The sequence below is a fragment of the Anomaloglossus baeobatrachus genome, chromosome 7 (genome assembly GCF_048569485.1).
Source record: "Anomaloglossus baeobatrachus isolate aAnoBae1 chromosome 7, aAnoBae1.hap1, whole genome shotgun sequence".
Classification (NCBI taxonomy): domain Eukaryota; kingdom Metazoa; phylum Chordata; class Amphibia; order Anura; family Aromobatidae; genus Anomaloglossus; species Anomaloglossus baeobatrachus.
The window spans coordinates 305,061,587-305,076,374 of record NC_134359.1 but is presented as its reverse complement, the minus strand read 5'-3'; the positions used below and the strand labels follow the sequence as shown (position 1 = coordinate 305,076,374).

General features: G+C 44.7%; 1 protein-coding gene across 1 annotated transcript; it reads left to right on the top strand.

Moving 5' to 3' along the window:
- The first annotated feature begins 12,026 nt into the window (after positions 1 to 12,026).
- Positions 12,027 to 13,013, top strand: LOC142246819 (taste receptor type 2 member 143-like). The gene has a single exon (XM_075319869.1). The coding sequence runs from the start codon at positions 12,027 to 12,029 to the stop codon at positions 13,011 to 13,013; it is 987 nt and encodes a 328-aa protein (XP_075175984.1).
- The last annotated feature ends 1,775 nt before the right edge of the window (positions 13,014 to 14,788 follow it).

The window sequence follows — 14,788 nt, the reverse complement described above, 5'->3', positions numbered from 1 at the left end:
TTTGCACACTATGACATCGCAGGTGCGATGTCGGTGGGGTCAAATCGAAAGTGACACACATCCGGCGTCACTTGCGATGTCGTAGTGTGTAAAACCTTTTTGATACGATGAACAAGCGCAAAAGCGTCGTTATCGTATCATCGGTGTAGTCTCCGACATTTCCATAATGCCGGTGCAGAGACAGGTGCGATGTTGTTCCTCGTTCCTGCGGCAGCACACATCGCTGTGTGTAAAGCCGCAGGAGCGAGGAACATCTCCTACCTGCGTCCCGGCTGCAATGAGAAGGAAGGATGTGGGCGGGATGTTTACGTTCCGCTCATCTCCGCCCCTCCGCTTCTATTGGCCGCCTGCCGTGTGACGTCGCTGTGACGCCGCACGACCCGCTTCCTTAGGAAGGAGGCGGGTCGCTGGCCAGAGCGACGGTCGCATGGCATGTGAGTGCTTGTGAAGCTGGCGTAGCGATAATGTTCGCTATGCCAGCTATCACAAGATATCGTACCTGCGACGGGGGCGGGGACTATCGCTTGCGACATCGCAGCATCGGCTTGCGATGTCGCAACGTGCAAAGCCCACCTAAGGGTCAGAAAAACCCAAAAGTGACATCATTCTAAAAACTGCCCCCCTCACACTGCTCAACACCAAATTCAAGAAGTTTATTAACTCTTCAGGTGCTTCACAGGAACTAAAGAGATGCAGAATGAAAAAAAAAAATTATCATTTTACATAAAAATGTTGCTCTAGCCCCAATTTATTCACTTTTAGAAGAAATAACAACAAAATGGCCCCCAAAATGTTGTTACCCAATTTCTTCTGAGCACGGTGAAACCCCACATGTGGTAAGAAAACACTGTTTGGACAAATGGGAGGACTCGGAACAGAAGGAGCAATATTTGAATTTGGAACAGAAATTTGGCTGAAATAGATAACGGGCACCATGTTGCATTTGCAGAGCCCCTGAGTTACCTAAACAGCAGAAACCCCCCACAAGTGATCCCATTCTTGAAAATAGACCCCTCAAGGATTTTATTGCCTTAAGTGCTTGCTTTCTGGGTGAGCGCTGATGCGGAGGTGGAGGTGATGTATCCCTCCTATGCTCACTGTGCACCTGGGTTCCCTGATGTGCGATCGCTGGGCAACACGCACATTCCCCAGCTGGGTGTTTCTCCACCTATTTACATCCTGACAGCAGCACAGTCACATGATATGGTCATGCGATCATCTTGCAGGTCCTTAAGCGGTCCTGTCAGTTTGGCATAGTATCCACTCCCCACAAAGGAGAAGTGGGGTCTTCCTGCAAAACATGCGTCGGGACAAGGGGTTTTACTCTGCACCTGTGACTGCTAGACTACTTGGTAAGCATTATTGACCAATTTAATGTTATTCTTTGTACTTTCTTGGTATTTTATTCAGAGCCGTTAGTGATGTTTTCCACTTACTGTGGTTGTGCTGGGATATTCATTATGTTATTTTCGGCATCTCTGGACAGGTTTTTTACTATATTTTGCACTATGCCAGGCTCTCTATTTAGTATTACCAGTGATGCTTTCCATCCATTGTGATATCACCGGATTACCTATCCTATTTTGATATCTCTCACAGGTGCGGTTTCACTTCTCACTTTATGTCCTTTGGCTAATATATGGATTATCTTCTTTTGTTATTTAATAATAAACTAATTTAATTGCACAATGTTGTCCTCTATTTCTCTTTTTCTTAATGCTTCATGGAGAGGTGTGCTGCCCCTGTATTTGTGGTGTGTGCCTTTCTCCATCTAGCACCCCTTTTTTTAGTGTTCAGGTTTTGACACTATGACTTAAGATGGGCTTATCTTTATTTTCTATGGGTCATGTGTACACCTTATACCCTTAAGGCCCAGTCACACACAACGACTTACCAGTGATCCCGACAATGACACGACCTGATAGGGGTCACTGGTAAATCGTTGGGAGGTCGCTGGTGAGATGTCACACAGTTATACCTTAACAACGACGCAGTAACGATCCGCGACTTGTATAATGATCTCGGCGGGCGTTGGGACCTTGTTAGGAGGTCGTTGGTAGGCATCAAACATAGCAATGCGTCCTGCCCAGCAGGACAACGCCTTTGAAGAAAATGGTCCGGACCATTCGTCAACGACCGGCGATCTCACAGCAGGGGCCTGATCGCTGGTAGGTGTCCCACATAACGAGATCGCTGCTGCGTCACAGAAACGGTGACTCAGCAACGATCTCGTTAGCGATCTCGTTGTGTGTGATGGGACCTTTATGCTGGATTTTTCATCTTTACCCGTTTTCTTCACTTCACTGTGAGATTTATACGCTGTGTCTTTAATGGATGAGCTGACAATTTTTTGGTTTCTTTTTGTTTTCATCTTTTTTTCTGTACTTTTTTTCCAGGAATATTCTTTGGATACTGTTATTAATATTGTGGTTATGCCTTTCTAATTTTGGACTGATGGTCTTGTTCTGCATCTAAATGAAATCCAGTAAAATAATCAATAGCGCTATTATAATCTATAATCATTGGTCTGAAAGGATCATTTTATGCTGGATAGATGAACTTTCTGTTCTCGTACTGATAGCCAAGTCTCCTTGAGCTCTCTGAAATGACCAGACAAGAAGATTGCTTCTTTTTCAAAAAAATGTGTTGGAGTACCTTTGGCTCGAATTCAAGCCATGGCAACTTGATGGATGAACGCCCTGTAGGGAAGATCGATCTTGTGCAGCTTTGATTGTATCAAGCCATGGAATTGCTGGTCTTCCTCTTCGCCTTGTTCCCTTTATTCTTCTTCTTAGATTTTAGGTCATTCGTATGGAAACACTTATTAAATATTGGGTCTCTACGTGCACCTATTTTTTTTATCTCTTATCTTTCTATTTTTTAATTGTAACTCTTACTCAAAATATTAAAAATAAATGTATTTTCATTCAAACCACCTCTGAAGACCTCAATTTGCTTTTGAGTGCAAATTTTCATATCAGAACTAATTTGGGAAATGGCAATACTGCTGTGACAATGACTGCCCAGCTCTTATGCTAGGAAATGCCTGGATTCATGGTGGTTTTAACAGTCTACAGTACATTGTCACCAAGTCTGACACTCCACAACACATAGTGCAAGAAGAATTCTCTCTCGCATCACTTACATCTCATTAATGCCAGGATTGGACATGCATTATTTAACCTACTAAGGTCTGCAGCTCTCTGTAATGAAGCAAAAGTACAGTAGGTGTAAGAAGTCTACACAACCATGTGAGACACGAGGATCAGGAGAGCTGTCGTCCACTAGCCTAGCTGTCTTTAGAAGGATCACATGAACTTGGTCTCATTCTACTGAACACCCATACTTCAATTCCTATGGGCAGAACACTATTTAGACAACACAAGGTGAGGGTACTACACTCCAATAAGACTTTATTGGTTCACCAACAGTCAACAGCATATAGTGCATTTCAAGCAAGAACACAAGATGGTACATGATAGTAAATGTTCATGTGACAGAGCCTCACCAGTGATGACTCAGCGTCTGGCCACTTGTGTGGTGAGGGAACTGTTTTAATTAGGCCAGACATATGGTTCCTTTGTTTGGTAAATCAAGCTAGCAGTTGTCTCATGTCAAACTGATTGGAGCCATATTGTCTGTTAAATGTATATTGCCTCAGTCTTTTTAACTATATAATTCAGGGGAAAATTATGCAGTCAGATTAAATTAGCAACTTATGAAAAAACAGACCTCTCATCAATCCTGTAAGACCCAATACCCTGAAATGAAAATTGAGGGGTATTAAATGGGCTTTTATCCTGTCACTAGATGGATATTCTACAGGACTTTAGCATAGGATCCATAGTTCCAGGTGAAGGATCACAGAACTGCTTCAAGATTCTTGTCATATTCTACAGAACTTCAGCCTAGGATCCACAGTTCCAGGTGAAGGATCACAAAAATGCTTCATTTCTCAATGCTGAGCCCATGAATTTGCTTGAAGAAGCCAAGTTGGAACAATTCAGTCGCCTGGCTACATATCTTGCTGTGCTCGGTCAGTTTCCTAAGCTTGTCATTATGTCCTCTAAGTGGGTGCCCACCAAAAGCGGCATGTTTCTGGCTGGGATAGTTGGCCCTGGAAGCCCAGGAGTCACAAATATTTTAATCCTTAGTGGACCAGTGAGACTTTGTCACTTGTATAATCTTGTGTTGTTGCTGAGAATGTGTGGTATGTTTTCACCTTTTGGTGAACCAATAAAGTCTTTACATTGTGTGGTTCCCTCACCGTGTATTGTCCGGTGAAACATGACAGAGCTGGCCAAGGAATGTGACTTCAACCTCCAGAAAATTATGAAAACCCAATCTCAAAGATATCTTGGCCCCTGGGTGTCACGAGCGGGAAATATTACTGTCATATTTCCTATCATGAATATACCTATTCATAGCTAGGAAACATGATATCTTAATTTGGGGATAATGCTCTGAGCTTACAATTATGAGAAAATATTCATGTTCCTCTTCTGGTTATTGTGGTGCCAGAGATGTACCTCCAGTTACTGTAAGACCCTTGCACACCCCAATATTTATAATTTTCTACTTGTGCCAAACTGTCTGACAAGATCCTTTGATGACAGTGGACTGCTATATCAGGATAGGCAAATCTCTGCTTTTTTGTACACAAAATTCAGACTCCCTTACCATCTGTAATTACTGTAATGAAGAGTTATTTTTCTCACCTCACCATTTACAACCGATGCCATATCCCATGTTTTCAGTGTGTAAGGGGGAATGGATATATGGCCCTTCAGAGCGATATCTCAAGCATTTATGATTCTTTTTTTCCATGACAGACAGATTAGACTTTACCAAAAATCCTCTAAAGAAGCCATCCAGTTCTGAAAAAGCAGCAGAGGACGGATGAGACTAAGGTCAACCTGGACCAGAATGATTGGAAGAAAAAAGTCTGGAGAAGGCTTGGAGCGGCTCCTGATCCAGGGCACAGAACGCCCTCTGTAGCACATGGCGGAGGCGGTGTGATGGCCAGGCATGCAGGGCTTCCAATGGCCCTGGGGCACTAGTGGATATTGATGACGTGACTGAAGACTGAAGCAGCCTATTGAAATCTGAAGTGCACAAGACAAGACTTTCTAATCAGATTTAACCAAATTCAGCAACATTGATTGGAGGACACTTCAGAGACAGATGGACAAGACCCAAAACATCCTGAGAAAGCAAACAAGTGGAATATTCTGCATTGTCTGAGTCCTCACCAGATCTCAACCCCATCATGCTGCATTTCATAGGATTAAAACTAAACTTAAGGAGAAAGAAACACAAACAAAAAACAACTGAAGTCACTGTGGCAAAGCCTCACAGTGGAAGAGACCAGCGATGGAGATGTCCATGGTGTGAAGCCTCACACCGGAGACCAGAGATGGCGACATCTATGGCCAAAAGACTTCAGTTATTGCTGCAAAGGATGATCTACAAAGGATTAAAAATGAATATTTTCTTTACGGTAAATTTGTCCAATAATTTTGGACCACCTGAAATGAGGAGGCTTTGTAGAAAAGTGTTTGCAATCCCTAAACATTTCCAAAGACATTTTGGTTCAAACCCTTTAATTAAACATGAAAGTCTCCACTTACACTTCAATTGCATCTCAGAAATCCAAAGTAGTTTCCTGCAGAGCTGAAATCATGAAGATTTGGTCACTGCTCAAATATTTCTGGACCTCACTGTATGTATACAGTTTTAGAATAATCTAGACTATTTTGGGACTGGTGTATGAAGAACCAGCCATTTAAATTAATTCTGGGGTCCATGCTTCAGTTACAAGTACTGTATTTTTTCAGATTATAAGTAGTGATGAGCGAGCATGCTTGTTACTACTCGGTACTCGCACGAGTATCACTGTACTCGGGCTACTCGGCGGGTACCGAGTAATTTTGCAATATTCGTGCTTTACTCGTGGTCTTCATTTCTGCATGTTGGCGCTCTTTTGAGAGCCAGCCCTCATGCAGGGATTGGCTGGCAGACCACTGCAATGCCACAGCCCTGTTAGTTGTGGAATTGCAGTGATTGGCTGGCCTGCACAGCGTGACCGAGCCTTTATACCGGCCGGCGCGCTGTGGTCTGTACACAGCCATCTCATATTCCCTGCTTTCCACGCCCACAGGCGCCTATGATTGGTTGCAGTGAGACACGCCCCCACGCTGAGTGACAGGTGTCACACTGCACCCAATCACAGCAGCCGGTGGGCGGGTCTATACTGTGCAGTAAAATAAATAAATAAATAATTAAAAAAAACGGCGTGCGGTCCCCCCAATTTTAATACCAGCCAGATAAAGCCATACAGCTGAAGGCTGGTATTCTCAGGATGGGGAGCTCCACGTTATGGGGAGCCCCCCACCCTAACAATATCAGTCAGCAGCCGCCCAGAATTGCCGCATACATTATATGCGACAGTTCTGGGGCTGTACCCGGCTCTTCCCGATTTACCCTAGTGCGTTGGCAAATCGGGGTAATAAGGAGTTATTGGCAGCCCATAGCTGCCACTAAATCCTAGATTAATCATGTCAGGCGTCTCCCCGAGATTCCTTCCATGATTAATCTGTAAATTACAGTTAAAAAACACACACACCCGAAAAATCCTTTATTAGAAATAAAAAACACTAACAAAGTCCCTCATTACCAATTTATTAACCCCGACAAACCCTCCATGTCCGGCGTACTCCACGGACTCCGGCGTCGCGTCCAGCTCTGCTGCATGGAAGTGACAGGAGCTGCAGAAGACACCGCCGCTCCGGTCACCTCCACGCAGCTAATGAAGGGAATAGCGCGATCAGCTGCTGTCAGTCAGGTAACTCCCGGCCACCGCTGGATCCAGCGGTGGCCGCGATTAACCTCAGTGACAGCAGCTGATCGCTATACTCACCTCAGTTGGTGCATGGAGCTGACTGGAGCGGCGGTGAGTAGCGCGATCAGCTGAGCTGTCACTGAGGTTACCCGCGGCCACCGCTGCATCCACCGCTGGATCCAGGTAACCTCAGTGACAGCTCAGCTGATCGCTATACTCATCTCATTAGCTGCGTGGAGGTGACCGGAGCGGCGGTGTATTCTGCAGCTCCTGTCACTTCCATGCAGCAGAGCTGGACGCGACGCTGGAGGACTGTGGAGTACGCCGGACATGGAGGGTTTGTCGGGGTTAATAAATTGGTAATGAGGGACTTTGTTAGTGTTTTTTATTTCTAATAAAGGATTTTTCGGGTGTATGTGTTTTTTAACTGTAATTTACAGATTAATCATGGAAGGAATCTCGGGGAGACGCCTGACATGATTAATCTAGGATTTAGTGGCAGCTATGGGCTGCCATTAACTCCTTATTACCCCGATTTGCCAACGCACCAGGGCAAATCGGGAAGAGCCGGGTACAGCCCCAGAACTGTCGCATCTAATGTATGCGGCAATTCTGGGCGGCTGCTGACTAATATTGTTAGGGTGGGGGGCTCCCCATAACGTGGAGCTCCCCATCCTGAGAATACCAGCCTTCAGCCGTATGGCTTTATCTGGCTGGTATTAAAATTGGGGGGACCGCACGCCGTTTTTTTAAATTATTTAATTATTTATTTCACTGCACAGTATACACACACCGGCTGCTGTGATTGGGTGCAGTGAGACAGCTGTCACTCAGCGTGGGGGCGTGTCTCACTGCAACCAATCATAGGCGCCGAAAAGCAGGAAAGCAGGGAATACGAGATTGATTAATGAGCGGCCGGCTTTTTCAAAAGAGGAAAAGCCACCGGAGTTTGAACAGCCGTGCAGCGCCGCGGCAGTGATCGGGGAACGGTAAGTAAGAGAGAGGGGGGGGGAACTGACCGACAGACTGTGAGAGGGGGACAGACAAGACAGAGAGAGACAGACCGACGGACTGAGGGAGATAGAATAAAAAAAAAAAAATGACCGACATCGCTAGTAAAAAGCACAAAACGTGCGTTTTGGACATCGGAGTGCCACACAAGGTTTTCATGTAAAATCTTTCATGTATTAATCTCAAAAAGTAACATACACCAGCTCTATCTCACTATTGGGTATGTGCCCTTAACATTTCCGCCATGAAAATTCATTTTGGTGTCATTTTGGAAGGTTTTCTGGTGAGTCCGTAAAAATGGCGTAAAACTTGGACAAAATTGTTCACAGCTGTGACTTTTGAGTGATAAATGCTTCAAGGGGTCTTCCCCATGCTGTTGCCATGTCATTTGAGCACTCTTCTGAGACTTTTGTGACATTTTTAGGGTTTCTACATGCTGCCGGGGGGTCATTTCACAAAAATACTCGGGTCTCCCATAGGATAACATTGGGCTCGGTGCTCGGGCCGAGTACACGAGTATCTTGGGAGGCTCGGCCCGAGCTTCGAGCACCCGAGCTTTTTAGTACTCGCTCATCACTAATTATAAGACGTACTTTTCCTCCCAAAAATTTAGGAGAAAAATGAGGGGTGTGTCTTAAAATCTGAATATAGCTTACCGGGGGGGCCTGTCTGTGCAGTGACCGGGTGCGTTCGGGCGGCCGGGTGGCCGCGTGCGGGTGGTCAGGTGCCTGTGGCTGCATGCGGGCAGCCAGGTGCCTATCGGTGCCAGCTGCCTCTCTATCCTGGAGGCCAGCTGCCTCTCTGGGCAGGTGGGTGGGCGGCCTGCTGGCTGCCATTCTGTGCGGGCGGGTGGCTTGAGGACTGCGGTGGCTGTGCAGCAGGTGTCCCAGTGTGTCAACAGTTCCATTTTCAATGATGGTGATGGGAGTCAGCGCGTGCGCAGATGGAGCTCTTGGATGAGAGCTCCATCTGTGCACGCGCCACTCAAGGCACCATCATTTGAACCAGGACCGCAAACAGACTGGGATGCTCACCGCACCGGCCTGCTCCACCACTGAGCCGCCGCTGCTGACACCACTGAGCCGCCGCTGCTGACGCCACTGAGCCACCGCTGATGACTCCACTGAGCCGCCGCCGCTGCTGACGCCACTGAGCCGCCGCTGATGACGCCACTCAGCCGCCGCCGCTGATGACGCCACTGAGCCGCCGCCGCTGATGATGACACTTTTACCTTTTTTATTGTCTAAATTTGGGGTGCGTCTTATAATCCGGTGCGTCTTATAAAATGAAAAATCCGGTAAATATTATCGCCCACTGATGGAGTGTAATATGTGGATTTTTGCTTCTCATTTATGGAATTTCAGCCTGTGCGTCTAAAACGTAATCGGGATCTAAGGGGTAAGGTTTCTCCTTGTGAAGGGTGGCATACCAGTATGAGGAGACTAAGGGTGGCTTTACATGCTACGAGATCGCTAGCCGATGCTAGCGATGGCGAGCGTGATAGCACCCACCCCTATCGTTATGCCGATATGTGAATATTGCTGCCGTAGCGAACATTATCACTACGGCAGCATCACACGTACTTACCTGCTCGGCGACGTCGCTGTGACCGGCGAACCGCCTCCTTTCTAAGGGGGCGGTTCGCTCGGCGTCACAGCAACATCACTAAGCGGCCGCTCAATCAAAGCGGAGGGGCGGAGATGAGCGGGACGAACATCCCGCCCAGCTCCTTCCTTCCTCATTGCTGGCGTGTGGCAGGTAAGGAGAGGTTCCTCGTTCCTGCGGTGTCACACGTAGCGATATGTGCTGCCTCAGGGACGTGGATCAACTTCGCTCCAGCGACAGCAGCGATAATTGGGTGAGGACCCCCATGTCAACGAGGAGCGATTTTGGACGTTTTTGCAACGATCCAAAATCGCTCCTAGGAGTCACACACAACGAGATCGCTACAGCGGCCGGATGTGCATCAGAAAATCCGTGACCCCAATGAGATCGCTGTAGTGATCTCGTAGCGTGTAAAGCCCGCTTTAAACACCTGCAATTTTCCTCTAGGTCATTAAATGTGCAAATTGTCTCTTCAGAGAGGAAGAAGAGTTGAAAGTGTTCTGCCTCTCTGAAGAAACATTTTGCATATATATAAAAAAAACAATAAAATTGGCAGTAGATTGTTAAATAAATGAGAAGCTGCCTTTGTGTCGTACAGTGCACCAAGTGTACTGAGCCCAGCACAGCTCATGTTGTGGGTCGGTCCCCCAGGGGATTCACCGTTCCCCCTGTGGGCCAGTCTATGCCTGAGTTAGACCCATATAATACTACACCGTGTGCAGAATTATTAGGCAAGTTGTATTTTAGAGGATTTTTCTTTTATTGATCAACAGCAATGTTCTCAATCAACGTAAAAGACTCATAAATATCAAAGCTTAATATTTTTGGCAGTTGGAGGGGTTTTTAGATTTGATATCTTAGGAGGATCTGTTTGTGCAGGTGACTATTACTGTGCAGAATTATTAGGCAACTTAATAAAAACCAAATCTATTCCCATCTTACTTGTTTATTGTCACCAGGTAACCAATATAACTGCACAAAATATAGAAATAAACATTTCTGATATGCAAAAACAAACTCAAAAATGAGTGCACAATATATATATATATATATATATATCGCCCCCTTTCTTTCTGATGACACTCAGCAGCCGACCATCCATAGATTCTGTCATTGCTTGATCTGTTTACCATCAACATTGCGTGCAGCAGCCACCACAGCCTCCAGCCACCACAGCCTCCAGACACCACAGCCTCCAGACACCACAGCCTCCAGACTCCACAGCCTCCAGACACCACAGCCTCCAGACACTGTTCCCAGAGGTGCACTGTTTTCCCTCCCTGTAGATCTCACATTTTATGAGGGACCACAGGTTCTCTATGGAGTTCAGATCAGGTGACAAGGGTGCCATGTCATTATTTTTTCATCTTTTAGACCTTTACTGGCCGGCCACGCTGTGGAGTAGTTGGATGCATGTGATGGAGCATTGTCCTGCATGACAATCATGTTTTTCTTGATCGATAGCGACTTCTTCCTGTACCACTGCTTGAAGAAGTTGTCTTCCAGAAACTGGCAGTAGGTCTTTGAGTTGAGCTTCACTCCATCCTCAACCTGAAAAGTCCCACAAGTTGATCTTTGCTGATCCCAGCCCATACCAGTGCCCACCTCCACCTTGCTGGCGTCTGAGTCGGAGTGGAGCTCTCTGTCCTTTACTGATCCAGCCTCTGGCCCATCCATCTGCCCATCAAGAGTCACTCTCATCTCATCAGTCCATAAAACCTGTGAAGAATCAGTCTTCAGATATTTCTTGGCCCAGTCTTGAGGTTTTATCTTCTGTTTCTTGGTCAGAGGTGGTGGTTTTTCAGCCTTCCTTACCTTGGCCTGTCCCTGAGTATGGCACACCTTGTGCTTTTTGATACTCCAGTAACGTTGGAGCTCTGAAATATGGCCAAACTGGTGGCAAATGGCATCTTGGCAGCTTCACGCTTGATTTTCCTCAATTCATGGGCAGTTATTTTGCGCCTTTTGTGCCCAACACGCTTATTGCGACCCTATTGGCTATTTGCCATGAAACGCTTGATTGTTCGGTGATCACGCTTCAAAAGTTTGGCAATTTCAAGACTGCTGCATCCCTTTGCAAGACATCGCACAATTTTGGACTTTTCAGAGCCTGTCATATCTTTCTTCTGACCCATTTTGCCAAAGGAAAGGAAGTTGCCTAATAATGAAGCCCCCATTATATAGGGTGTTGATGTCATTACACCGCACCCCTCCTCATTACAGAGAGGCACATCACCGGATTTACTTCATTGGTAGTTGGCTCTCAGCCTATACAGCTTGGAGTACGACAACATGTATAACAAGTATCATGTGATCACAATACGCATCTGCCTAATAATTCTGCCCACAGTGTATATGACTCTGAGAATGTGATCTTTCATACATTGACTGATAGGTTAATAATGTTAAGGTTAACCTTTTCTTGAGAAACAACATATGGATTGGAAAAGAGTCATTACCTACACATAAAGGAAACGTACTCCTGAGAGTCTGGTTACCTGATTTGCAAACTGGACAAAAAAAAACCAAATTAAAGTAAAGCAGTTTTTGCATAGCTCATAAATCGAACATGGACTTATTTTCACCAAACACAAGTGACAGATTTGAACACAGGCGCATCCACAGGAGGCTCATGATGCCGTTTACAGGATGGGTCCATCTTATCATTCTTGCCATCTTTGGCAGCGGGACGGCATTGATTTTGAACATTTACATCTTGGTGGCCAGTGCCCAAAGCCTGAAGAATGGACAGAGGTTTAATCCTCCCGATCTAATCCACCTTCTCATTGCAGTGGTGAACATCGGGCTCCAGGGTTTGCTCAGCTTTCAGGGTCTATTATCTATTTATTCCATTACATTAATCTTTATTAGGGAGTTCTTTGTCCCAACCATTGTGGGCATCTTGACACTATTGTATCTCACCTACTGGCTCACCGCCTGGCTCTGCATCTATTACTGTGTCACCATCTCCAATGTCAATCATCAGTTCTTTATTTGGTCAAAGAGGAACCTCTCAATGTATCTACCACGTCTCCTTCTTCTGTCAGCAGCCGGATGTTTCTTTATAAGTCTTCCCTCCATCTGGATGACAACTTCGCAGGTCACTCTACAGTACCCTGTGAATAGAACCATTGACCCCATATTTGTCAGTGGGTCTTACCATCTCCAGCCTTTTTACATACTTACCGCCTCATTTCTGGGATGTTGCGTGCCATTTTTACTTATCCTGGTCTCTATCATGGTGACCAACTTTTCACTTATAAGGCATCTTTGGAAGATGAGGCAGAAGGATTCTGGATTATCCCAAACCAAAGACCAGGCTCACGTTAATGCTATAAGAACCATGTGCTGTTTCCTTACAATTTCCATCGTATTTTATATCAGTACAGTTTTATTTTTTTCAATAAGCCTCAACTCTGAAAATCCGTCTGTGATTATCAGCTGGATGTTATTCATGTCATTCCTGACAGCAGAGGCTCTCACCATTATCTTTGCCAAACCCAAGCTGAAGAGGCAAATCATGGCGAAGGTCCTGTGGTTATTCCGAAAGATATAGATGGAATAAATCATATCTAAGAGTCTTTGGTCCCGAATCCCGATTCATCATTTGAATTTTTTTGTTTTGACCTATGTTTTTTCTTGACTTTTTTTTGTGCAAAAAATATAGCAAAATGAGGCAAGAGTTTCATCAAGTTTGTGCAAAGCCTAAAACTGTGTGTTTGGGGGGTTCGGATGTAAATACTTTTGTGAATTTTTGCCTGGCATACATAGAATCACTATGAGAGGGAATGGCGTAGAACTGCACCAAATTTGTGACTTTTTAAAAAAAGTTGCGTTTCATGAATCTGTGCAAAATATCTGGAAAAGCCACACTGACAAAAAATCAGAAAACTAACAAAAGCAAAAAACAACGTAAAGACACAAATCTCTAAATTTGCTGCAAATCACAGTCAATAAGTGATCCTTTGTCTTCTTCAGTGTAAATACTGACATTTTTTAATGTTTTTTTTCTTGATAGTTTCATTTTGGCATTTTTTAAACTTACTTTGTGATTTGAATAGCTGTAAACATGAGTTGCTGATGTATGTAAAGCATTATGGAATTTATAGCACAATATAAGTGAATAAATATTATTATTATTATTATTATTATATTCTTCTTGTTTATATCTTGGGTCCATAAAGTCATCTCTTCTACAAGGATCTGGGCAAAGTTTCTCTGCAGGTTATGATTGTACAAATGATATAATTTATTTTTTGGATGCATAAGTTTCTTTAGGACCTATGTTTTTTTCAGGATTTAAAAGTATCTATTGTTCTTATCCTTTATAACTATTGTCTTGAGTCTACTACTGGAACGAAATCAGTGACGCTTTCTTTGGTGTCTGGAGTTACAGTAGGCAATGGCAGTAAAATGATACATCAGCTCTTACACTGCACATTAAAAAGTGCCCGGACTGAGGGAGATTATAAGCGTCTATAGCACAACATGACCCCGGCCTACCCTGCACAAAGTTCTAGAGGAGATTGCTCTCAAGCCACTACGGTAACAGCCCATCATTCTCCAGCTCTGACTTTCATTACCTTGATCAAGTGGTCTCTGGTTCCTTGCCGGTTTCCTTTCCTACTGAGCCACAGCCTGGTCGGTCTCTGTCAAGATGCTGATGGGTCTTTTATCTTTGCTTCTTCCTTTGGTTTGCAGTTAGTCAGGTGTTCTCACTTGCTTATTTTGTCTCTGTCCTATCACATCCCGGGTGGGGCTATTTATTTTCTCCTTTCTCCAGCCTGCTGCACTGGCTATATTTCTATATGGATTTCTGTTAATGAATTTGAACCCTGCAGCTAAAGGATTTTGCCTTTTTGGCAGAGACCAGTGTTATATTTTTTATGTGTATTTCTCATTGGCCTTTTTTACACCTATCTACTGTTTTCTGTTTTTGTAGGTTTGTAGGAGGTTACCGTTGTTTTCATTTACTATTTCTCCTTTCTCCACTTGTTCACATGTTTTATGTTTGTGTGCCCTTTGTTTTTATCTACCCTGTACACTTTCCTTATCCTGGTTAGTTGTGGGTAGCAACTCCCCTCTATTTCCTCAGGAGGAATGAGAAACATCTCAATCGCCTTTTAGGAAGCCAGGTTCTAACTGTAGTTTCTAGTTGGGAGGCTAAGGATATTCTAGTCAGTGCAGGAACCAGTAGATTGTAGGTGTTGCAACAAGGTGGACGGCTTTATTTCTCCCTGTACCTGTGTGTGAGTTGGTATGTGTATAACATATTACTTACAACTATAGACTACATATGCAGACCTCTAACCCAACTATGCATAGCAGATG

Coding starts and splice junctions, on each gene's coding strand:
- LOC142246819 (XM_075319869.1), top strand. CDS start 12,027: ATGGACTTATTTTCACCAAACACAAGTGACAGATTTGAACACAGGCGC.